Genomic DNA, 26,642 nt, shown 5'->3' with positions numbered 1-26,642 from the left:
GTGATCAGTTTTTTGTCTATTTTATTTGTCAGGGTCCATGTCTCACTTGCGTAGCACACTATTGGCTTGACGATGGTCTAATATATTCTTATTTTTGCCTGCCCAGATAGTAACTTCGATCTTATGATGTTGTGCATAGCTCCTAGACATCTCCCCCCCCCCCCCCCCCTCCCAGCTTGAATTCTTGTTACTATCTCTTGTTCTATAAGGTTTTGTTGCTTGATGTTCACACCGAGGTACGTGAATGTGTCTGTCTTCTGTATTGTTAGATTTCCGATTTTTAGATGGTATCCTTTATATGACAGAAAAATTACGTGTTGCAGAAACGTGATTAACAAATCGAGCGCAAGTCGTCACAAGTACACTATTTGATCGAGTACAGGTGCTCAATTTAGCGAGACTGCGCGTGCCTTAACAACTATAATCTCTGCACGTACTTCTTCCTGGACACAATAACGTACTTTGTCACTTTTACAGTTTCGTACCTCAGTCGCTAAAAACGGAAAATTTATAGGATCACTTTGTTGTCCATCTGTCTGCCTGTCGTTCTGTCTGTCCGACTGGGCCGATATCTTGCCAGTACCGATACTATTAACTAGCAAAATTCGTCGAGATTCTCGATTCCCGCGATGGATGAACTAGCTATATAAATAATTAAACTTTTACGGATCCCTAAGAGCGCGAGTCCTACTTACACTTGGCCAGTTTATTCTACTTTAGTTATGTTACAAACGAAATAGCTTAACTTTATCAAATAAAACAGTTTTATATCTGTAACTTAATATATTAACACAAAATGTAAGATTACAGGAGGAGACCAACATCTGGTTTTTATTTGGAAAATACGAGATAACACTCACTAAAATTGAACGTGCACTATGACACTGATTCTTCTAAGATTGCTAACCTTCTTTGCGGAAAAAGCCGTTGCTCTCATTATTTACTTTCGAATGGTTCAGAACTGGTTATTTATTTAAATAATATAATATTGAAGTACACTTATTTTCAACTACAGTACTAAGGTACCTTTTAATCTAAAACTTCGTATTGTCAAGCATCGCTGTTAAAGAATGAGTCAGTAGGCAGTGATCTGTGTGTAATTCCTAGTATGTGGCCTCTGACACACAGTAGCTTACCATCTACTGTTTCTGTCTGTAGATCTATGATAAAGATATGTTATTAATAAAACAGACGCGAATTTAAATTCGGGGACTAAGTGGTTGTATTGGTTCCTCTCTCAATTAAGGAGGAACTGAAATGTGCGTTGGTTGGTTGGCTGATTTGGGGGAGACGACCAAACAGCTAGGTCATCGGTGCCTTCGGATTAGGGAAAGAGGCGGAAGGAAGTCGGCCGTGCCCTTTCAAAGGAACCACCCCGGTATTTGTCTGAAGCGATTTACGTACATCACGGAAAACCTAAATCAGGATGGCAGGACGTGGGTTTGAACCATCATCCTCACGAATGCGAGTCCACTGTACTAACCACTGTGCCACCTCGCTTGGTAAAACGTGTGTATTAAAAAATGCGACACAGATATGTATGTCGTACAGAAATGACAACTATAAATACATCTCCCATTGCGTGATTATTCTTTATATACAGGATGAGTCACGAGGAAAGGTATATGCTTCACATGAAAATATTTCCTTTTCTTAACGGTGTCCGATATCTCTTTCAGACCTGAATTTTTTCTTTAGAAAGGAAATATATTTATACTCTAATGCTCTTAGGTAATTTTTAATGATTTTAGGAGCAAGATATATAGAAAAATATGTATTCATTTTCAAATGGCTCTGAGCACTATGGGATTAAACTTCTGAGGTCATTAGTCCCCTAGAACTTAGAACTAGTTAAACCTAACCTAAGGACATCACACACATCCATGCCTGAGGCAGGATTCGAACCTGCGACCGGAGCGTATTCGTTTTCAAAATATACTTTGTACAGTGAGCTTCATTTTATGGACAAAAGAATTAATTTTGCAATATTCACTGTTATAATAAATCAACTGATCTTTCAATAATTAACATGCAAAAGAACAATGATATCCTTCCGTTACACGGCAGAATATAATTAACAAACAACCTCCGTGTATTCTGGCGGCCACAAGCACCAGCACACTGCTACATTCATGTGAGTTCTTTGTAGTGATGCTGGAGAGATGGCGGCACTTGTGCGTGATGAAGAGACTGGAACAGTCACAAACGTGTACAGGACGTTTGTATTGAGGAAAAATATTTCTGTGGCAGCTAAGAGACAGTAAAAATTAATGTACACTATTGTAGCCAGTGGATGTGAAAGGGATATAAAACTGTTTGAAAATCACAGGCGTCACTCGTACATCTTTTTTCGCCAGACATTAGGCTACTTCTTTACTGGCCATTTCAATGCCCACTTCATTTGCATATGGTTGGGGCGACGAGTCCTGCAAGTGTACATGTTGTTTAACTCACGTGATGTTTGACAGACTGCGTGAGCGTGGTATGCTTCCCGGGGTACAAGTTGCATCTGAATGTCCCGTCCAACACCATCTTAGTGAAACTGAGAACGTTCTTGAAATGGTAGACCGTAACACAGCTACCAGCTCTAGACGAACTAAATGGCTCAAATGGCTCTGAGCGCTATGGGACTTAACTTCTGAAGTCATCAGTCCCCTGGAACTTAGAACTACTTAAACCATGCCCGAGGCAGGATTCGAACCTGCGACCGTAACAGCAACGCGGTTCCGGACTGAAGCGCTTGGAACCGCTTGGCCACAGCGGCCGGCACCAACTCATCAGCCCAGTTATTTTAGATAACTGTCTTAATGGAGTATAGTTTCTTGATTTCCTTCAAACTGTGTTGCCAGAATACTTGGAGGATTTTCTCTGCCAGTACGACGTCGTACATACTTTCACCACGACGTAGCTCCTGCACATTCCTACGGCCAGTGACACAATATTTCACTGAAACTTGTCATAGGCGTCGGATCTGTCGTCGTGGAGTCATTTCTTGACTCCGAGGTCTTCCAACCTTACTCCGTTAGATTAAAATTAGTCGGATTGGCTTAAGAGAGAAGTCGGGAAGTGCAGAGTGGACATAAAAGTAGAATGTCTCGCTCGTATTGTATATGTGTGTGCTCAGTTAAAGGACCACACAAATGAGTTCAGATCAGCGGCCAGCAGTTGTCTACATGAGCTGCAAAATGCATTGCAGTAGACGATTGACTTTTCCCACATTTTTTGTGAGGAAACGTTCACAATTAAACAAAACATTAGATCACAATGTTCCATTTACTATCACCTGGGTTTGAACTGCTTCCCTTTGTTTTCGATAGATTCCTCTGAAACTGTTAAGAACTGGACATATGCTCACATGACGGTTTTTATTTAGAATCATTAATACCATTATCTCTCAAAGCATGTCCCTTGTTCCTGTCTGATCCTGTATAATTTATGAGTATTTTACAATGGATGTTTGAAACATTATGACTGGATAAGACAAATAAATCGCATATGGAGTTTTCTTGAGAAATTTATCCACTTCACCATCTCGGAGAACGCATCGAAAAAGTTCAGGATGAGAGTACAGTAAATGGGAAACTATTACAAGTTGCTTCACGCTCTTCTGAAACAGGAAGAAAGCGAAAACACGATTACAGCGAAAACCAGTGCAAACGTAAGTGCGGAAATCCTTCGTGTTGAGGTCCGGAACAAGCAAAGGACGAGTGTTGGAATTGTTCGTGTAAAAACGTAGAGGGAGAGAGAGAAGGGCAATATAACGCTACCTGTGACGCAACCGTTACAGAGACAGCGTGCGAATTCTCTCTGCGCCAGCGTGTGTCTGGTTAGGCGAAATTTCGTCGAGTAACGACCCTTGACGTTGCGTAAAACCACGGCTGCCTTAACTAAATGGCTCGTGGGTAAGAATTCTCATTGTGGAATATTGCTGCTAAAACCGGTCATCCTCATTTTAGTTGTAATCTATGTCCGCGCTGTTCGACAGTAAATTATATCCGTATTGTCTCTAGTATTTAGACTAAGGGACTAAAGTGTTTTTTGTAGCAATGGCCTAACACGGCAAATGTTCCTGGATGTTCTACAATGTTTCTTATTACTAGTTCTGTTTTCTTTTATCGATGAAGTGATCGTATGGCATTATTTGCCGGGAAACACCGTTTGGGGTGGTTAGGCTGCATGATGTAAGTCTTCCTATTTGAAGTTACATCCATGGCATGCACGTTGTTGAAGATCAGATCTTTATCGACAGCATTTTGAAAATACTTAACGCTTAATTTATAGTCTTTAGAGGTTTTCGAGCATGTTTACGTTCAACAGAAAAAACAGGACATTAAAAGTGGTGGAGATAGATTCACAAACGGAAAAACGAGTATCGAGGAGTACCGTAGATCGCCTGGTGCCGGCGTTGACTTTTAAAAACTGAAGGAGGAAACGCCATCCGCTCTTCTCGGTTTTTCATTGTTGCTCTTCTGTATTTTACAGAAAACTGAGAATATTAAAGGTAATATGACAGATAAAATTGCATGACCACTGTATGTTACATTCGAAATTAATTTTCAAGATAATATTAATTGAGGTTGTTATAATACAGTGTGAACCATGTGGAATGTGCACTTCATTTTATATTCTCAGAAAGAAACTTCACGTTATTAAGGGACTGTTCGTTGTGGCTTATTAATGTTTCTTCGACCTTGCCCGCATCTCGTGGTCGTGCGGTAGCGTTCTCGCTTCCCACGCCCGGGTTCCCGGGTTCGATTCCCGGCGGGGTCAGGGATTTTCTCTGCCTCGTGATGGCTGGATGTTGTGTGATGTCCTTAGGTTAGTTAGGTTTAAGTAGTTCTAAGTTCTAGGGGACTGATGACCATAGCTGTTAAGTCCCATAGTGCTCAGAGCCGTTTTTTTCGACCTTACATTGAGTCCCAACGTTGTGACGCAATATCTGTAAAACAAGAGGCAGTTGGTGAGCAGTCTACTGCCAACGTGTTCAAAGTAGGGCGCATTCAAGTTTGACGTTTGCATTCGTTCGTATCAGTAATCAAAACCTTTCTGCATGACATTTTATTCGAGGATGTTCAAGAACTGTACCATTTTTGCGTTCTGTGGAGCCCAAGAAAGACTCCATTACCACTGAGTTCAATGATGCAGATGAACTTTTTGGCAATTTAAGGACACAGAGGAAGGTCGAAACTAAGTTGCACACTAATATACCAGGAAAAGTAATTCATTAGTAATTAGTGATTTCTCGTTCATTTCGTGTCGATATATGCATGCATCCTTAGTTTTAAACAGATATCAGTGGAACAATCTTGCTAATTAACAGATTATGTAACTATAAAAGGCGTCTATTTTATGCTAGTGGCCCTATTTGCAGCCTTCGATAGCTACTAATGCGTAAATAATGTTTTTGAAGCGAAATGCACTAATATTAATCATGAAGGAATAGGCTTTGGTATAGTAGTAAAATTAATGTGGATTCCACTTACAAGCAACATGATTTTCGTTTATTTAAAATTCTTGATAACCAATACCTAGCATTTATATTTCAAGTTGTACAGAAACACAGTTTGTATAAAAACAACACATGTCACCATATCAAGGTGGACAATGACCAGAAACGGTGATGCAGTAATAAGATGAAGTAATTGATAGAGAGTTCATGGTTTTATAGTTAGTATAATATACAGAAACCCGATAGCAGTTATAAGACTCGAGGGGCATAAAAGGGAAGCAGTGGTTGGGAAGGGAGTGAGACAGGGTTGTAGCCGATCCCCGATGTTATTCAATCTGTATATTGAGCAAGCAGTAAAGGAAACAAAAGAAAAATTCGGAGTAGGAATTAAAATCCATGGAGAAGAAATAAAAACTTTGACGTTCGCCGATGGCATTGTGATTCTGTCAGAGACAGCAAAGGACCTGGAAGAGCAGCTGAACGGAATGGACAGTGTCTTGGAACAAAAGCAAAACGAGGATAATGGAATGTAATCGAATTAAATTGGGCGATGCTGAGGGAATTAGATTAGGAAATGAGACGCTTAAAGTAGTAAATGAGTTTTGCTATTTGGGGAGCAAAATAACTGATGATGGTCGAAGCAGAGAGGATATAAAATGTAGACTGGCAATGGCAAGGAAAGCGTTTCTGAAAAAGAGCAATTTGTTAACATCAAGGATAGATTTAAGTGTCAGGAACTCGTTTCTGAAAGTATTTGTATGGAGTATAGCCATGTATGGAAGTGAAACGTGGACGATAAATGGTTTAGACAAGAAGAGAATAGAAGCTTTCGAAATGTGGTGCTACAGAAGAATGCTGAAGATTAGATGGATAGATCACATAACTAATGAGGAAGTATGGAATAGGTTTGGGGGAGAAGAGATGTTTGTGGCACAACTTCACTAGAAGAAGGGATCGGTTGGTAGGACATGTTCTGAGGCATCAAGGGATCACCAATTTAGTATTGGAGGGCAGCGTGGAGGGTAAAAATCGTAGAGGGAGACCAAGAGATGAATACACTAAACAGGAAAAAAAAAATGTGTGTGAAATGTTATGGGACTTAACTGCGAAGGTCATCAGTCCCTAAGCTTACACAGTACTTAACCTAAATTATCCTAAGGACAAACACACACACCCATGCCCGGGGGAGGACTCGAACCTCCGTCGGGACCAGCCGCACCGCCCATGACTTCAGCGCCCCAGACCGCTCGGCTAAGCCCGCGCGGCCACTAAACAAATTCAGAAGGATGTAGGTTGCAGTAGGTACTGGGAGATGAAGAAGCTTGTACAGGATAGAGTAGCATGGAGAGCTGCATCAAACTAGTCTCTGGACTGAAGACCACAACAACAACAGAGATATACCGTATTTTATGGACTATTAGACGCTACGGGCTATAAGACGCACCTCAATTTTTAAGCATTTTTTAAAAATAACAATTTTACCATTTTTATTAGTAGATTCCAAAGCTAGGCTAAAAAAATTTAGTTTATAAAACCGAACTGACTTTTAAAGTCCCAAAAAATCGTTATCTGAACCTTCTTCTTATCCTTCTTCTTCCTCTTCGTCGCCACCGTTGACCTCTTCATATGTAAGATGGTGTTCACTGCCATCGTGAACGTTACTTATGCCGCACTTCTCGAATGTTTTAACAATAATGCCTTCTCTCGCCCTAGACCACGACTGTTTTATCCTCTGGCACACATGTTTGATTCTAGGTCGTTTTAAATCTCCCTTCGGCTATAATTCATGTTGGGTTTCGTCCATCGTCCATTTGTTCCATTGCTCTCTCATATACATCTTAAATGGTTTATCCATTGAGATATCAGGAGATTGCAGTTGTGAAGTAAGTCCTCCCGGAAATACAGCAAGCTCTGTATTTCCCTTTCACAGAATTTTATAAATGGCTACGAACTGACCCAGTACAAAAAGATAACTCTTCTTCAGTAAAGCACTTTTTCTTCTCTCCCACACTCTGTTAATCCATTAAGTTCATAACAGCCTCGTCCAGCCAACCATTTTCATGCACGTAAATAACAGTTGGCGGTATTTCAGATGGTTTTGGCATTGTTTTGCGCTTGAAAATGGTCATTGGATTAAGATTAGCATCATGAGCATAACATGATAGAACAAGTGGATACTGTGTTTTTTCATGTTCACTGCTTTTTATAGTTACAGTTTTTAGAACCTTTTATGGCAACAGTTCCGTTACTCGGCACATCAAGTGTCAGAAGCGTTTCATCAACATCCGCTGTTTGGCTCAGTTCCACACTGGTTTTCTTTTGATGTTGAATAATAAAGCGATGGAAAGATAATATTTTCTCTTCATGGCTTCTTCTGAAATTTTTAATTATTGTTTGCACGCTGAGTCCATGACGCTTCATAAACCTGTGACACCAACCAGCTCCTCCCTTAAAGTCTGTTAAATTCCACTGTAGCTTACGAGCGTGTATTTGTATCATTTTTGTATTAATTCCAGTGCCATTTTGACGGTGTCCTTGAATCCATTTCGATAGTCATCTTCTAGTTTTGACCGTTTTTGCATTCAGTCCTCTATTTGCTCATTTAGTCTTCCTCATTTTTTGTTTCAGTTCTTTTTTACTAGCCCACCAGTCGCGAACGGGTTTTTCTGTTGGTGAAGGGCCGAAGTGCCGCTCAGCTGCTCTTTATCCATGTTCTTCTGTATACGCTATTCCTTTCACTTTATATTCCGCATTATATGAATACCTCTCATTTTTTTCCATTACGAAACTGGGTACTAACAAAAATATTGTAGGCCGACCGCTGTGGCCGATCGGTTCTAGGCGCTTCAGTCTGGAACCGCGCTGCTGCTGCGATCGTAGGTTCGAATCCTGCCTAGGGGATAGATGTGTGTGATGTCCTTAGGTTAGTTACGTTTAAGTAGTTCTCAGTCTAGGGGACTGATGACATCAGATGTTAAGTCCCATAGTGCTTGGAGCCTTTTGAACAATTTTTTGAACATATTGTACTGTAACCGTCAACAGAAATCACTTCAGTTCAAGGTCACTGGCACCGTAGACAGCAATGACGCATCATAAGCTAGTCAGTTTTCTGTGTTTGTAATGGCAGGGTGGGAGGGAGAAAGTGTTAGTAAGCTTATGAATCCACACAATGTTCGTCGCGTGGGTGCACTGCTGCTGCCCATTGAATCCGATGTTGCCAGATAGAGCTAGGTTTCCCGCGGCATCGAATATATGGGGAGTTTTAAGACTGACCTGAATCTTAAATCAAACACTGGACATTTTTATTTTAATTTCAAATGTACGACGCACCTGCATTTTTGAGGCAATTTAAAAAAAGTGTATCTTATAGTCTGTAAAATACGGTATTTGTATACTTTTGATTTATAAAATTTGGCAACAAGTCTATGAGGGGACAGTACATTTTCGAAATGAACTTCATTGCTCCGCTCATCTTTTAGCTAATCCTGCTGGTTTCATAGTATACCTCTGGGGATGAGAGCCTGTTACTCAGTATATTTTCAGAGTCGATTCCAACTCTGTGCAAAGAATGGTCAGTGGACAGATTTTGTCTCTTCCTCTCCCGACAGGGAGCATTCGTACGTCCTTGTAGTGAAGGGCATTACGGGCTGAAGTGCCACGCGGCCCTAATTATCTACGTGCTCCGGTCTCTCTACAACGGGGTTCTCCGTGAGAATGAAGAGGTTTTAATATCTTTGGTGACGAGTCTTTCCAACGTGTGTTCTTCCATTGCCAATTTATCACAATTACACCGCCTGGCAGCTTCACAATACTCTTTAGGTCGTACAAAGTGCCCCTGGTTACATTTAGACCACAATGTCTTGTAAGGAATACTCACATAGTTGGCGGGCTTCACATAGGTGGGTGCGTAGGCGACGAGATGTCCAGCTGATGCTAGGCTGGAACAAATTACGAGGCCCAGGACAGTCACCTGTAAGAACACAACAAATTACCAGTGAGTACCTGATCAGAACTGTGACACGCTGTCAAGGTCAATTGAAAACTATAACACTGAGATGTAGTGAACTTCAGAACGACGTCATAACATCCACATATAGACTTTGTGGGCATTTTCCACTGAACGTATGCTTCCTGCTAAGAGGTAATAATAAAATGGTGAAATCAAGCGGGATAACATTTTTTGCTTACAACAAATTAACATTACGGATACATTGCGTAAGGTAAGAAGAAATGAAATGAAATAATTCCTTCTAGTATTTGCCCTCTAATAACGTCACTTACTATTTCTATTCACACCATCACTACTTTGTGTTCTGCATAATGGCATGTCGAACTACATAATTTGTGAATTGTCTTCTTCATTATCTCATATCTTATGCTTACCTATTTATTTCTTGATTGTTCTTAGCTGCTTTTACTGGATTTGGAAAAGAATGAAATCTGTTCATTTACATAGTTTTAAATTCAGTGTACAAATTACGATTATCAGTTTGTTTCTGTTTATATTACATTTCACTCCCTATCCAGCTCTATTCGCACTACGCGATGTTTAACATAACAGGGACTGTCGCCATTCACCCTATCAAAACAGAAAACCGTGAATTCGAGAAAACCATGAATTCGAAAATAATGTCGGTTTTTTTAATTATTGTACTATGTCACCCCCTTCTTAATCCCAGATCTAGCGGCAATAATGGTGTTTTAGCCTCACAGTACATCTCTCTAGATCAAGGCTTAACAACTGGCCGGTTTTGAGCGCGAGTACTCGCGTCTGCTCAGGCATGTGCTCGCGAGCAGATGCATGGTCGCGGAGTAGCGAAGGAGGGGAGGGAGGGGAAATGCGCGCGCACGTTTGAATAGGGCCGTAGCATGCCTATTGAATTCGCACCTACTGTGTAACGTTTAAAGTATTACGATCAGCTCTAACACTCACTTCGCTGGTTAAGAATCATGTCAAGTCGCCGTTGTGTAACCCCAACCATGCTTTCGCAGTTCAACCGCCATTGGCAGGAATTGTATCTGTTTACAGAAAAAGACGGAGTTGCAATATGTTTAGTATGTCACGAAACGCTGAATTCTTTTAGGAAATTTAATTTGCAGCGACATTATATGTCGTACCACGTGAAAGACTACGGAAGTGGAAAATGTGATGGACCAGATCGTGCACAGGAAGTTATTAAACTTAAAAGGAAGCTATCCGAAGAAGATCTGGACGACGAAAAATCAACTGAGGCAGCTCTCAGAGTGAGCTACAAAATAGCTTTGTTTTTAGCAAAATCCCTGCGCCCCTTCACTGATGGCGATTTAATAAAAGATGTTCGGTAGTTTCAGCGGAACATTTGTGTCCATCTCAAGTTGAACAGTTTCGGATTGTGTCGTTATCTGACATGACTATTATGCGTCGCATACAGGACATGGCAGACGACGTCCAGAGCCAGCTTGCAAATATCTATAAAGATTTTATGGCGTATTCTATAGCTCTGGACGAAAGTGTTGATATCACTGGAACAGCGCATCTTGCCATATTTATTAGAGGTGTTAATAGAGATCTTCAGGTGAGGGAGGAGCTCCTCGATATAGTAGCCATGAAGAACACTGCAACTGGAGGTGATATTTTAAGTAGTGTTGAAGAAAGTGTTGAAAATATAGGATTGTCGTGGAATTCTTTAGTTTCAGTGTCTACAGACGGTGCACCAGCGATGACAGGGAAAAAATCAGGTTTCGTTGCGCTTTTGAAGGAGAAAATGCAAAAATTGACCGTGCCGAATGAAATAAGGGGCGTTCACTGTGTGATCCACCAGGAAAACTTATGTGCAAAGAGTATCACTCTAAAAAATGTGATGAGTGTTGTTGTTCGTACAACCAATTATATATGGAAGCATGGGCTACAACACAGGCAATTTAAAAGCTTTCTTGAGGATGTAGAAAGCCAGTATGGTAGCCTGCCTTATTACAGCGAGGTCCGCTGGCTTAGTCGTGGCGAATTATTAAATCGATTTTTTTGCCTATTAGATGTTCATGGAAATAAATAACATGTGTGTTCCTGAACTGAAAGAGCCTTCATGGAAATGTGATCTCCCGTTCTTAGCAGATTTAACTAGCCACCTGAATGCTTTGAACATTTCACTACAAGGTAAAGATCTGCTAATTACTCATTTCATAGATCGAATACGAGCTTAAAATGAAATTTACACTTTGGGTGAGTCAGCTGGAAACAGGAAATCTAGCTCATTTTCCTAAATTATCATCCATCCAAGATGTTCAGAAAGACTGTGAACGTTATTCACATAGTTTAGTTGCCCTTAAGGAAGAATTTGATCAGCGCTTTCAAGATCTGACAGCACTGGACAGTGATTTTGATCTGTTCTCCTCTCCATATTCAGCGAATATTGAAGAGATTCGTCCTGAGCTGCAACTAGAAATTATTGACCTGCAGTGTGACAGAGAATACAGAGACAAATTTCAGAACAAGAAAAACATTTTGGAATTCTACAGACACTTCCCTCAGCATAGATTTCCTCGTTTGCACAATAATATCAATGTTCGGTTCCACGTATGTTTGTGAACAACTGTTCCCTGCAATGAAATGTAACAAGACGCGCCTGAGAAACGCATTTTCTGATCGAAATTTAAACTGCACGCTGCGCCTACAATGCACAAGATCAATTACTCCGAACATAAACGCAATTGTAAAGGGCAAAAAGTACAAGATAACCGAGAATCCCACACTTCAGTGACACCTTTTATTGTGTAACAGTTCACAAATTAATGCGAATGTAGAGGCATACACTAAGCTAATAAAATTATGTGGCACGTGTACATTCTCCTTTATTTGTTTCATTTGTCGCAGTATAATTCGTGAGTGATATCCCTGCAGGCGGCCGCGGATTTACATTGACTGGCGGCAGCTGTTGTGAGCCCCACGTAACTCTCCCCACTCTCCGCTCTGGTCCGGTAGTGGGGGTAGCGTGCTCGCGCTGCTCCGTGCTCGCTCCTTGCTGCTCACAGCTTGCTCCGCGAGCACGTATGTTGTGAAGCCCTGCTCTAGATAAAAGATGTATGCGTAATAAGTTTAGTTAAATGTCTGCAGGCGTTCAGAATTGTGCTCACATGGCACCTTCTTCTCCCCTTTTCAGAAAGTGTAGCTCATTTATAAAGCAGACGGATGGAATACGACGTTCTTTTCGCGATTCACTATTGAGAAAATCTAGAGAACGGAATCTGACGCTGACTTCAGGACGATTCTACTGCCGCCAATGTACGAACGTTGTGCGTAAGGACCACGAACATAAGATACGAGACATTAGGGCTCATACGGAGTCATATAGATAGTCATTTACCTTAGCTCCATTTGCGACTGGAACAGGAAAGGAACTGACTAATAATGGTACAAGGTACGCTCCGCATAGCTTGCGGAGTATGTATGTGGATGTAGATGCAGGAACCTTCCAACGACTTTTGGTAAATTGCGACATCGAATAGAAACAGGAAAGAATGCATTTGCCCCGGACATGCTGGAAAAGGTATGACTATCGTTTGAATATTAGTCTTACGTCCGGTGAAAGGCACAATGAACGTTTTTTTAAGGTAAATGAAAACTTTAATCGTAAATATAATTGTAAAAAGCACCTCAAGGTTGTATGAGCATTCATGTAAAAGAAATAGCTTTGTAAAATCGAATACTTCTTTTGAAAACGAAAGCCTTTCAATCTTACGCAAAAGTTAGAGTTCAGTTCGTGTAGAAGATATACTCTTGTGGAGACATAGTCTAATAAAACCGGATGAATATTTTTAAACAACTTATTGGTCCATTTCAATTACTTTTACGTGCCATTCCATCGTATCTCCAACACATCCGTAAGGGTGCTAGGGTATCTTATCTCAATAGTAGGTTTTAACAGATAGTAACTCGTATAAGCACCGAGTTTTGTTAAAACTGGTCCAGACGATCGAGAACTATGCTGAATAAAACACACCCACCCACAGAAACAGACACACACACACACACACACACACACACACACACACAGACACACCCACACACACACATAGAGAGAGAGAGAGAGAGATTGTCGTATCTTTTTATGTCACCCACTATTCCAGATACTTCGCTTTCCATCCAATCTACAAAACGAGGATAATCCTTGTGGCTCTCCATTCAACGTCGTTTGTTTTCTGAGCTCCCGACATGCTCTTTCCAGATATCAATTAATAATGTAATGATCAAATGAATTAGAAACAGTTTCCATCTCGTAGAGAGGAGAAGTACACCTGTCGCCACGCCACATAGGAAAGGTTGGCGTGTCATGTGTCTAGGCTGTCGGACTTTATATTGGCTAACGGACTGACAGTCGCTTTGAAGACGGATAAGGCGCGTGATACTGCGGATGGCCGATGCGAGAGACAGTCCCTGTTTGACGTAGTGCAGGCTGTTGCAGAAAAACTGTGGTTCCACAGTTCTGATCGAGGGAGGTGGTGCAGAGTCTCATTGGGGAGGAACCGGAGCAACATCTTCATTTGGCAATATAGTTTTAGGTTTAACGTGAATGCTTGGATGGTTGCTTTGAAAAGGACTTGCTCGATTTCCTGCGCCATTGTTCCATCTTTAATAAATTATTGGTAGGTGGTTCATCAATGCGCTGGGATGAAGTCGCATAAAAGCTCCGTCGCAGCCTTAGAAAGCTTTTTCGTAATAGTTGCCTGTCTCAAGAAGAATAACACTTTGCTTTGAAATTCATCGTTTCATTACCAGTGATTACCGTGCTGAACGTGGCCCAGTCATATTTGGTTTTGATACTGATTGCTTCGTATACCAGTTGATTATACGACTTACGGTATTGCTGTAAATATGGTTCCGTTCTTTTATTTAGTCACAATAATTATTTACAACTGTTTCATCATTTTAAAAGCGATCTACAATAATGTAACTAGTAAATCCGTGTATAAGTAGGATACACACTGAAATATTTCATCTAATGCGACTGAAAATACACTCCTGGAAATGGAAAAAAGAACACATTGACACCGGTGTGTCAGACCCACCATACTTGCTCCGGACACTGCGAGAGGGCTGTACAAGCAATGATCACACGCACGGCACAGCGGACACACCAGGAACCGCGGTGTTGGCCGTCGAATGGCGCTAGCTGCGCAGCATTTGTGCACCGCCGCCGTCAGTGTCAGCCAGTTTGCCGTGGCATACGGAGCTCCATCGCAGTCTTTAACACTGGTAGCATGCCGCGACAGCGTGGACGTGAACCGTATGTGCAGTTGACGGACTTTGAGCGAGGGCGTATAGTGGGCATGCGGGAGGCCGGGTGGACGTACCGCCGAATTGCTCAACACGTGGGGCGTGAGGTCTCCACAGTACATCGATGTTGTCGCCAGTGGTCGGCGGAAGGTGCACGTGCCCGTCGACCTGGGACCGGACCGCAGCGACGCACGGATGCACGCCAAGACCGTAGGATCCTACGCAGTGCCGTAGGGGACCGCACCGCCACTTCCCAGCAAATTAGGGACACTGTTGCTCCTGGGGTATCGGCGAGGACCATTCGCAACCGTCTCCATGAAGCTGGGCTACGGTCCCGCACACCGTTAGGCCGTCTTCCGCTCACGCCCCAACATCGTGCAGCCCGCCTCCAGTGGTGTCGCGACAGGCGTGAATGGAGGGACGAATGGAGACGTGTCGTCTTCAGCGATGGGAGTCACTTCTGCCTTGGTGCCAATGATGGTCGTATGCGTGTTTGGCGCCGTGCAGGTGAGCGCCACAATCAGGACTGCATACGACCGAGGCACACAGGGCCAACACCCGGCATCATGGTGTGGGGAGCGATCTCCTACACTGGCCGTACACCACTGGTGATCGTCGAGGGGACACTGAATAGTGCACGGTACATCCAAACCGTCATCGAACCCATCGTTCTACCATTCCTAGACCGGCAAGGGAACTTGCTGTTCCAACAGGACAATGCACGTCCGCATGTATCCCGTGCCACCCAACGTGCTCTAGAAGGTGTAAGTCAACTACCCTGGCCAGCAAGATCTCCGGATCTGTCCCCCATTGAGCATGTTTGGGACTGGATGAAGCGTCGTCTAACGCGGTCTGCACGTCCAGCACGAACGCTGGTCCAACTGAGGCGCCAGGTGGAAATGGCATGGCAAGCCGTTCCACAGGACTACATCCAGCATCTCTACGATCGTCTCCATGGGAGAATAGCAGCCTGCATTGCTGCGAAAGGTGGATATACACTGTACTAGTGCCGACATTGTGCATGCTCTGTTGCCTGTGTCTATGTGCCTGTGGTTCTGTCAGTGTGATCATGTGATGTATCTGACCCCAGGAATGTGTCAATAAAGTTTCCCCTTCCTGGGACAATGAATTCACGGTGTTCTTATTTCAATTTCCAGGAGTGTAGTTGATCTGGTGTATCCTCGGGAATGGATGTACGCGACTGAAAATAATTAATTCTGCTATCTCCTCGGGAATGGATGTACAAAATTAATAGACTGTTAAGATAATTTCCAGTTAATACTTTGATAAATTGGGAAGATCCCTGGCGACCGACAACAAATAAATTTGGGCGTTGGTTCTAGTAGTCAAGAAATAATAGACATTCATTCTATTTTACAGGTTGTCCTTCACTTCCAGTATTTACCTGTGCCAAGATTCAGCAGAGAAAGAGGCGAAAGGTGTTTGTTTAGTGTAACTCCTCGGTAGAGAAGATTTCCGTTTTCCTACTTTCGAATTAACAAGATACCCATCGTTAGACCAGGCGTTTCTATATCTTAATGGGAGGCCGTGGCCGTATCCTTTCTCTAGGCTGACGTAAACGTGTTAGAAGTGATTTCTAATAGCGCCCTACTCTGGCTCCATTTCAGTCCCTGATACACTGAGGTAGACATCGAGTCTGCACCTGCATCTGAATCTGGATTCATGCTCCACAAGCTACCGCTCGGTTCGTGACGGAGGGTATTTCTGTACTTCCCTAATTGAATAGAATGGTGGAAAACCAACAACCGGTAAGCCTCAGTACAACTGGGACTACTGGATATATATATATATATATATATATATATATATATATATATATATATATATATATATATATATATATATATAAAGAAAATCACGCAGAGACACTGTGGAGAAATTCGTAATTCACCAGGAGACATTTACATGCAAGCTGGTGACTAGGAATGGAGAGCACACTGTAAGTCGAATACTGGTGATGTAACATCCTCCAACAATCGGAATTCGAGCCATATATATATATATACACTCCTGGAAATTGAAATAAGAACACCGTGAATTCATTGTCCCAGGAAGGGGAAACTTTATTGACACATTCCTGGGGTCAGATACATCACATGATCACACTGACAGAACCACAGGCACATAGACACAGGCAACAGAGCATGCACAATGTCGGCACTAGTACAGTGTATATCCACCTTTCGCAGCAATGCAGGCTGCTATTCTCCCATGGAGACGATCGTAGAGATGCTGGATGTAGTCCTGTGGAACGGCTAGCCATGCCATTTCCACCTGGCGCCTCAGTTGGACCAGCGTTCGTGCTGGACGTGCAGACCGCGTGAGACGACGCTTCATCCAGTCCCAAACATGCTCAATGGGGGACAGATCCGGAGATCTTGCTGGCCAGGATAGTTGACTTACACCTTCTAGAGCACGTTGGGTGGCACGGGATACATGCGGACGTGCATTGTCCTGTTGGAACAGCAAGTTCCCTTGCCGGTCTAGGAATGGTAGAACGATGGGTTCGATGACGGTTTGGATGTACCGTGCACTATTCAGTGTCCCCTCGACGATCACCAGTGGTGTACGGCCAGTGTAGGAGATCGCTCCCCACACCACGATGCCGGGTGTTGGCCCTGATTGTGGCGCTCACCTGCACGGCGCCAAACACGCATACGACCATCATTGGCACCAAGGCAGAAGCGACTCTCATCGCTGAAGACGACACGTCTCCATTCGCCCCTCCATTCACGCCTGTCGCGACACCACTGGAGGCGGGCTGCACGATGTTGGGGCGTGAGCGGAAGACGGCCTAACGGCGTGCGGGACCGTAGCCCAGCTTCATGGAGACGGTTGCGAATGGTCCTCGCCGATACCCCAGGAGCAACAGTGTCCCTAATTTGCTGGGAAGTGGCGGTGCGGTCCCCTACGGCACTGCGTAGGATCCTACGGTCTTGGCGTGCATCCGTGCGTCGCTGCGGTCCGGTCCCAGGTCGACGGGCACGTGCACCTTCCGCCGACCACTGGCGACAACATCGATGTACTGTGGAGACCTCACGCCCCACGTGTTGAGCAATTCGGCGATACGTCCACCCGGCCTCCCGCATGCCCACTATACGCCCTCGCTCAAAGTCCGTCAACTGCACGTACGGTTCACGTCCACGCTGTCGCGGCATGCTACCAGTGTTAAAGACTGCGATGGAGCTCCGTATGCCACGGCAAACTGGCTGACACTGACGACGGCGGTGCACAAATGCTGCGCAGCTAGCGCCATTCGACGGCCAACACCGCGGTTCCTGGTGTGTCCGCTGTGCCGTGCGTGTGATCATTGCTTGTACAGCCCTCTCGCAGTGTCCGGAGCATGTATGGTGGGTCTGACACACCGGTGTCAATGTGTTCTTTTTTCCATTTCCAGGAGTGTATATTAAACACAAAAGTCAAAGACAGTGGTACACGTGCCTAACATCGTGGATTCGACTAGTGTCTGAAGTAGTACTGGAGGGAATGACACCATGAATCCTGCAGGGCTGTTCATAAATGCGTAAGATAACGAGGCGGTGGAGATCTCTTCTGAACAGCACGTTTCAAGGCATCCCTGATTTCCTCAATAATGCTCATGTCTGGGGTGTTTGGTGGCCAGCGGAAGTGTCTAAACTCAGAACAGTGTTCGTGGAACCACTCTGTAGCAATTCTGGATATGTGAGGTGTCGCATTGTCCTGCTGGAACTGCCCAAGTCCGTCGGAATGCGGTTCTCTCCATACCCGTACACGTTGGATACAATTTGAAACGAAGACTCATCCGACCAGGCAACATGTTTCCAGTCAACAACAATTCAATGTCGTTGTTGAAGGGTGCAGGCGAGGCGTAGGGCCTTGTGTCGTGCAGTCATCAAGGGTACACGAGTGGGCCTTCGGCTCCGAAAGCCTATATTGATGATGTTTAGTTGAATGGTTCGCACGCTGACACTTGATGGCTCAGTATTGAAATATGGAGCAATTTGAGAAAGGATTGCACGTCTGTCACGTTGAACGATTCTCTTCAGTCATTCTTGGTCCCGATTTTTCAGGATCTTCTTCCGGCCGCAGCGATGTCGGACATTTGATGTTTTACCGGATTCCTGATATTCACTGTACACTCGTGAAATGGTCGTACGCGAAAATCGCCACTTCATCGCTACCTCGGAGAGGCTGTGTCCCATCGATCGTGAGCTGACTGTAACACCACGTTCAGACTCAGTTAAATCTTGATAAGTTGCCATTGTAGCAGCAGTAACCGATCTAACAACTGCGCCAGACACTTGTTGTCTTATATTGGCGTTGCCGACGGCAGTGCCGTATTCTGCCTGTTTACATACCTCTGTATTTGAATACGAATGGCTATATCAGTTTCTTTGGCGCTTCAGTGTATGTCGCTGGCTTAACAGATAATATAAGTTGTGACCTCAGACACTCAGAAAATAATATTCTCATTTATGAGTAAATGTTACCTGGTAAAATTTTGTATTAATATTCAGATGTATCTGAACAAAGCATAAATTGGTGGCCGGCCGCGGTGGTCTAGCGGTTCTGGCGCTGCAGTCCGGAACCGCGGGACTGCTACGGTCGCAGGTTCGAATCCTGCCTCGGGCATGGGTGTGTGTGATGTCCTTAGGTTAGTTAGGTTTAAGTAGTTCTAAGTTCTAGGGGACTTATGACCTAAGATGTTGAGTCCCATAGTGCTCAGAGCCATTTGAACCATAAATTGGTTACGATAATTGGCGATTGAGTCCCAACTTAAATATTGTAAAATTTTTATTTCACCAAATTTTAAGTGCAATAACTTATAACTGCACGGTTAATGAGTCATCTCATTCTTAATACCTGTGATTAATAAAGTACAGAGACATACGTTGCTCAGCCAGAACATGATGACTACCATCCTACTATCGATATAAACCTGTCCACGCGATAGGAGAGTCACCTGGTGAGGGTGACTGCTAGTCAGACACACACACGGTGCATGTAGTATCAGTTAGCGTGCTGTCCGAGTGTGAAATGGCAAAGACGCGCGATTTAGCTGAGTTTGACCGAGGGCAGATTGTGATAGCCCGAAGGCTCGGCACGATCATTTCGGAAACTGCACGACTTGTCGGATGTTCGAAGAGTGCTGTGGTGAGTATGTTCAACACGTGGTGAAACGAAGGTGAAACCACGTCTAGACGTCGTGGGTTTGGGCAGTCACCTCTCAACCCCTCATTACAGACGTCAGATGTCGTTGGCTGGACAGAGTGGTACAACAGGATAGACGGCGAAATGTGGCGAAACTAGCATCAGACTTCAATGCTCCGCAGCTGACGATCATGCATGCCGAATGTTAACACCATGACATCGGCAGCTACGACTGAAATGGCAGCGTGACCATCGGTATTGGAAGTTGGCGCCGTGGGAGAACGTTAAATGGTCTGATGAACCCAATACCTTCTTCATCGTGCCGATGGGAGAATCCGTCGTCTTCCAGGGGAGCAGCTCCTTGACACTGCTGGACGGAGATAAGATGACGGCGGCTCCATTATGCTCTGCGGAACATTCACGTGGGCACCCATGGATCGAGTGGAGCTCAGCAAGGCACCATGGCTGCCATGGTGTATCGTACACTGGTTGCGGGCCATGTACACCCCTTCATGACGATCATGTTTCCCGACAGCAGTGGCATTTCTCAACAACATAATGCGCCATTTCACAAGGCCAGGAGTGTGATGGAGTTGTTCGAGGAACACAGTGGCGAATTCCATTTGATGTGCGGGCCCGCCAACTAGCCTCATCTGAAGCGATCGAACACATCTGGAATGTGACTGAACGTGGCGTCAGAGCTAATCGCTCCCCTATCCGGAATGTACGGTAATGAGGTAACTTGTGTGGGTAGATACGGTGCCAGAGCCCTCCAGAGGCGTAGAAAGGTCTCATTTCTTCCATGCTACGACGCGTCGCCAAAGTTGTCCGTGCCAAAGGTGGACATACCAGCTATCAGGTAGTTGGTCATACTGTTCTGGCTGATCAGTGTAAGAAGGTACAGTTGCGGCTAAAGGCGTGATTTGTCGTCAGGAAACTGCAGGGCTGAAGGTAATCTCTAAAGAAGATTGCACACAAAAACAAAACACTTATACAGTCTGTAATGAAATACTACTCAAGTGTGTGGAACTCCTGCCAGTGCGAACTTACGAATATTATCGAACATACCCCAAAAAAAGACCAGCACGAAGTTTCGAAAACTTGGTGAACAATTGAGGAATAGTTTCCAATATATCACGAAAACCTACTTAGAAAATTGCAAGAACTGGTTTTGAATATAATGTCTACGAATTTACTTAAGTCCGTCCTCCCTCTCCCTCTCCTGCCATTTCACGACCATAGGCACCGTAAACATATAATTATATTAGTGACAGAGCAATAACCCCCGCCCCCCTCCTACCGCTATATTTAAAATGTTCATTTAACGGTTGCAAATTTAAATAAGCCCTCCGTAGCTACTTGCTTGTGGACGAATAAGTTTCATAGATGTTATAAATGAAACAAATATTCTATGAGGATAATCCCAAAAGTAAGGTCTCCTATTTTTTTATAAGTACAGAACTCTGTTTGTGTGGCAGTTGGTCACACTGTTATGAAGAGTGCTTCACGCGCTGTGTGTAAACATGGCGCACGCCGCGCTGAGGCGCTCAGTCTTGGCTTGGCAGCCGTTGAGAATGGAGCTCTCGTTGGATGTTCGCGCCAAGTGCGAATTGCTCGCAGTTATTCGGTCTTTGAACGCAAAGGGAACTGCGCGGATTGAAATCCATCGCCAATTGACGGAAGTGTACCGTGAGTCGTGCATGGATGTCAAAAATGTTCGTAAGTGGTGTAGAGAGTTTGCAACTGATGGGACCGAAATTCAAGACGAACAAAGGAGCGGGAGACCGTCAATTTCTGAGGAGACATTGTTGAAGGTTGAGCAAAGCATGCATGGAGATCGGCGGATCACCCTGAATGATCTCTGCACGTTGGTTCCTGAGGTTTCCCAGAGCACCGCTCACAGAATTTTAACGGAAACATTGAACTACCGCAAGGTGTGCGCAAGGTGGGTGCCACGCATGCTGACTGAGGACCACATGCGGCAACGAGTTGATGTTTCCCGAGAATTTCTTCACCGCCTTGCAGCCGAAAAGTACAACTTTCTGGACTCAATTGTCACGGGTGACGAAACTTGGGCATACCACTTTACACCTGAGACCAAGCAACTATCACATCAGTGGCGGCGTCCTTCTTCGCCGAAGCCGCGTGAATTCAAACAAACACAGTCATGACAACCGGGGATCGGAAAGGGGTATTGTTTGTCGACTTTATACCCACTGGGACCACAATTAACGCTGACAGGTACTGTGAGACTCTGAAAAAACTGAAACGGGCAATTCAGAACCGGAGAAGAGGAATATAGAGCAAGGGCGTACACATTCTCCATAACAACGCTCGCCCACACATCGCTCGGCAAACCGTTGCTCTCCTGCAACAGTTTCAGTGGAACATAATCACACACCCACCCTATAGTCCTGACTTGGCGCCCAATGACTATCACCTGTTCCCAATGTTAAAAGAACATTTGGCCGGAAAGTGATTCAGTTCCGACGACGAGCTGAAAGAAGAAGTTCATGACTTTCTGAACAGCATGGGGGCGAGCTGATATGACATGGGCATACAAAAACTGCCATAGCGTTTACAAAAATGCATCGACAGAAATGGTGATTATATCGAAAAATTGTAAATGTTCAAGCTGTAAACTGATGTAAAGCATTGTAGAAATAAACAAGTCTATGTACTTATAAAAATAGGAGACCTTACTTGTGGGGTTATCCTCGTAAAATTGTAGAATATTTCACTAGTGCTGGGCGTGTTTCATTCATAATGTATAAAATATTTTACCAAGAACTGACGAACTAGTTAATTAATGCAATTACATACTTGGGAACAAGAAGAGATTAAGAGCTGTGACAACGTACCAGTTACTAATCGTACTTCCCTGTTTCGATCTTTTGATAGAGTTCTCTCGACATATTTATGTCAAAATTTAATAGATAATGTAATGGTATTGGTTATGGTTAGTAATTAGTAAGAAGTTCTTGCTGTTAAAGTCACTGTTTGTCAGACAACATTTTCAACCTAGCAGTATTTCAGTTTCACTCACTCTTTTCACTATCTTTACGGCACTAGTTCCATTCCGGTTGTCTTCACTCGGCAATACTTCCCGTGAAACTCGCTGAATCTTGACAAATACCACTACTCATGCATGCGCGATTGTTCATCGCCACTATACCTGAACCACTACACTTTCGGTCGTTCAAAAAGTCTCGTTATATTACCTTGCCCTGAATTCTTTAATTAACTTGTTTCCTTTTATTGCACTTCCACTTCTTACGTTCCTTCGACACTTATCTCACTTTGAGCAGTCGCAGTATTCAATATAACGTGTTTCACTTGGGATCCTTTGTGCCTCCCATTCGTCAAACTTTCGCACTTATAATTCACTTCCTGTCCTCTGACTTGTACTAGCTACCTGAAAATGCACTTGCGGTCACCGCGAAAAATTACCGTGGCCTGCGAATGTCAGTCTCGTAAAGAATTTGGCATCTCGATGAATACACAGTGTTTTTACAGCAGGAGGCCAAGAGTCATTATTGACGTGGTTTGTTTCTGAGTGCAAAGAGAACAAAAAGTAATACACAGCATCCCATTTAGTTTGACCACTTTTTATCCAGAAGCAAAAAAAAAAAAGTATTACCAAGCAAATGTTGTTTAACTAGCAGGGTAATATAACCAGTATGATTACTTTTCTTTTAACTTCGTTACGAAGACATTAACTGCAATATGTCTTGTTTAAAAAAAGTATCCTATACTTTCTTCGGTAATCCAATTCTTAAAAGTTGTTCGAAACGTACCACAGCGTACCACTCGCGTAACGATGATGTTATTAAATACATAACACACAACTGACTTTGTCTCCTGTAGTACCACACAGTGCAAGTACCCGAGTACGATATCGTTTAAAAGTACTGCAGTACTTTGCTACAGGTGCCTATATTGTAAATAAGAAAATAATATAGCAATTACTACTCTGTTAACTTACATTCACCATATATGAGTAACATTTCTACCTTCTCTTCATTGGTGTACAAAGTACTCACATGAACTTTCAACTGAAGACGGTTAAGTGAATGACCGGCTTGCATTTTCCTTGTGCTTCCATTTATTTACTGTCAGCTGCAGCAAGTGAACGACTTACGTTATCCCGGATATCTGCACTGTCTGCTGGTATAGGAGAGTCAGTCAGTTTTGTGATAAGTTTTTAATTATGTCATATTCAATAGACACGGTGCCAGACGCGACAAGAGAGGAGTTATGCAACTCGGAGAGGTTTATTGTTGAAATTTCGAAAGATTACTTACCGCAAAGAGTAAGAAAGCATTTTATTTTCTCCCACATACATTTCGCGAAACGACCACGACGAGAAAATTCGAGAAATCAGAGCTAATAGAGGGGCTTATCGATAGTCAGTCCTTCCAAGCGTCATTTGCGAGTTTATTAGGGACGATGTTCCCAGAAGTACACTCCACCAAACACCGTCAGGTGACTTGCGGAGCATTGATGCAGATTTAGATGGTACAGTGTGAGACGTTTCTGAACAGTTCTTGACGAGAAGTAGTGGACAGTTGAATAAAAAATATAGGGTGGTTTTTAAAAATAGACGTATTGCTCTTCATATCTCCGTAATGAACAAAGATACAAAAATGGCAGTCACCCTGCTCGATGTCTTCCTGTTAGCTAAGCATCATGTGTTCCATACGTTTGTTATTTTGCTTCTGTATAAAAAATGATTTGAGGTGGTCAAGATAAAGAGGACACCTAGTACAACAATGAAAAGTATCGCCTGACAAGCACTTTACAGAGGGTTGAAGAGGGTAGATCAGTGGTTCCCAACTTTCTTAGACCATTACCCCTGAGAGCAATCAGACATTAGCTCCTCCTGCCAACTGTTGCCCCCCCCCCCCCCTCCCTCCATCACAATTTCGCCAACTTTAGCACATCGCTAAAATGTAGAACGAAAGACTTTTGTTGGAACACTTTTATTTTTTAAAATGATGATATATGAATGATGCTTAGTTTGTGCGTGCTCGCGCGTGTGTGTGTATGCGTGTGTGTGTGCGCTCGTGTGTGTGTTACAATGAATGACGAAGGAATTAGTGGGTCATCGCAAGTCCTGCCCATTACTCCTTCTCGGGAAAGATAACTAACCATCCACAGTGACGATACACGCTTGTTACAAAACATACTTCCTCTGCATTACTCCTCCAAATTGTGGCACTTACTTGACCAGCACACTGAAATCCCATTTAAAATCAAACAAGTTCAGATGTATGCACTTTACACACTATTCGTAAATCACTTCATTGCTGCACTCCTTATTTCTAAACTGGCAGGAACTGTACGACTTCGGGCTGTTTGGCTTTGTTTTTAAACTCTCTAATAATAATAATAATAAAACTGCGTAAAGCCCTTATGAAGTTACTGCTGTATCGTGTTATCAGTTAATCCATTTAGCTGTTTCGAAGCTCGTTATAAAGCAAATTCAGTACTACTGCATGTACTATCTACAACTTGGAGAAGATATATTCTTGAGCATTTGTTGCATATGTGTCTCACTTTTATCATCAGCGATGTCGGTACAAAGCACAACATACGTATGTAGTAGGTGGATTATGTGATGAACCTGTAACTTCCGCCGCATTAACGCTACTAATTGAGAAATAGTAATTATTGATAACTTATATTATCAATATTAGAGTCTTACAAAATTGTGATAATAGTAATGATCTTTTAAAAATAATTTAGTTTCGTGACTGGCACAGAATCGGATAGTTTGATTTTGACCCCCCAGAAAATTTTATTTTACTCCTCAGGGGTAACTTCAAAATGGCTCTGAGCACTATGTGACTTAACATCTGAGGTCATCAGTCCCCTGGACTTAGAACTACTTAAACCTAACTAACCTAAGGACATCACACACATCCATGCCCGAGGCACGTTTCGAACCTGCGACCGTAGCAGCAGCGCAGTTCCAGACTGCAGCGCCTAGAACCGCTCGGCCACAGCGGCCGGCCCGTAGGTTGGAAACCACTGGCGTAGATGCAGGAAATAAACAGAAATGAAGGAAATATACGTAACTGGTGACGTCGCATGCAGCAACAGTGAAACAAATAACTAGCTGTGAAGTTAACAGAATGAAGAACGGAGGAGATTCTGAGTGATAGTTTGGTGCGAACAAATGAAGAAGGTAATATTGTAACGACAGCGTTGAATGACGTGACGATGAGGTCGCGATTTCGTCTGTTACAACTACGAACGCGTGTACCACAGCCTCCAGCGACGATACGATTCTGGCACTTACCGTGAATGCGCGGTAGATCCCCATGGCGTCTGAGAGCGTGTCGCGGCACTGAATGACGGTGAGGCTATTTGCGTGGGCCCGCCGCCCCCTCGCTTTATATGTGAGCCCCCACTCTCCTTACTCCTACACGCAGCGTTGTGCCCTGTCTCCTCCCTCCCTCCCCCCCTCCTTCCTCTCCCTTTCCCGTTCCCCACCGCCGTATAGCGTCGCCGTCGCCACCGCAATCGGCGCTGTAAAAAATTTCTCCCGACGCCTAAATTCGCGCGCGAAAACTCGCAGCTTTCTCGCGCTGCGTACACGCGTGCGCTGTGAACCAACGCCACCCGTGTTGCCACCGTCCGTCATCTATGCCGTAGAGTCAGATACAGTTCCGAAGTAGACGTAAGAGCACATTATCTCCCGCTGAGTTGTGTAATTTTATTAAATCACTCATTCATTTTACTGCAGTTCAGGACAAGAGCCCACTAACACTTTGGTTCCACAAAACA

General features: G+C 43.7%; 1 protein-coding gene across 1 annotated transcript in view; it reads right to left on the bottom strand.

The window, feature by feature from the left end:
* LOC126203233 (cuticle protein 19.8-like) overlaps positions 1–26,207 on the bottom strand; it is a 75,489-nt gene extending 49,282 nt beyond the window's left edge. The window contains exons 1-2 of the mRNA XM_049937479.1: positions 26,155–26,207; positions 9,327–9,419 (exon numbers count right to left, since the gene is read on the bottom strand). Of these exons, the coding sequence (XP_049793436.1) occupies positions 9,327–9,419; positions 26,155–26,178 (117 nt within the window). The 5' untranslated portion in view covers positions 26,179–26,207. The remainder of the gene's footprint in view (positions 1–9,326; positions 9,420–26,154) is intronic.
* Between the last annotated feature and the right edge of the window lie 435 nt (positions 26,208–26,642).

This window comes from Schistocerca nitens, chromosome 9 (genome assembly GCF_023898315.1).
Source record: "Schistocerca nitens isolate TAMUIC-IGC-003100 chromosome 9, iqSchNite1.1, whole genome shotgun sequence".
Classification (NCBI taxonomy): Eukaryota; Metazoa; Arthropoda; class Insecta; order Orthoptera; family Acrididae; genus Schistocerca; species Schistocerca nitens.
This window is presented reverse-complemented; position numbering and strand designations above follow the sequence as displayed.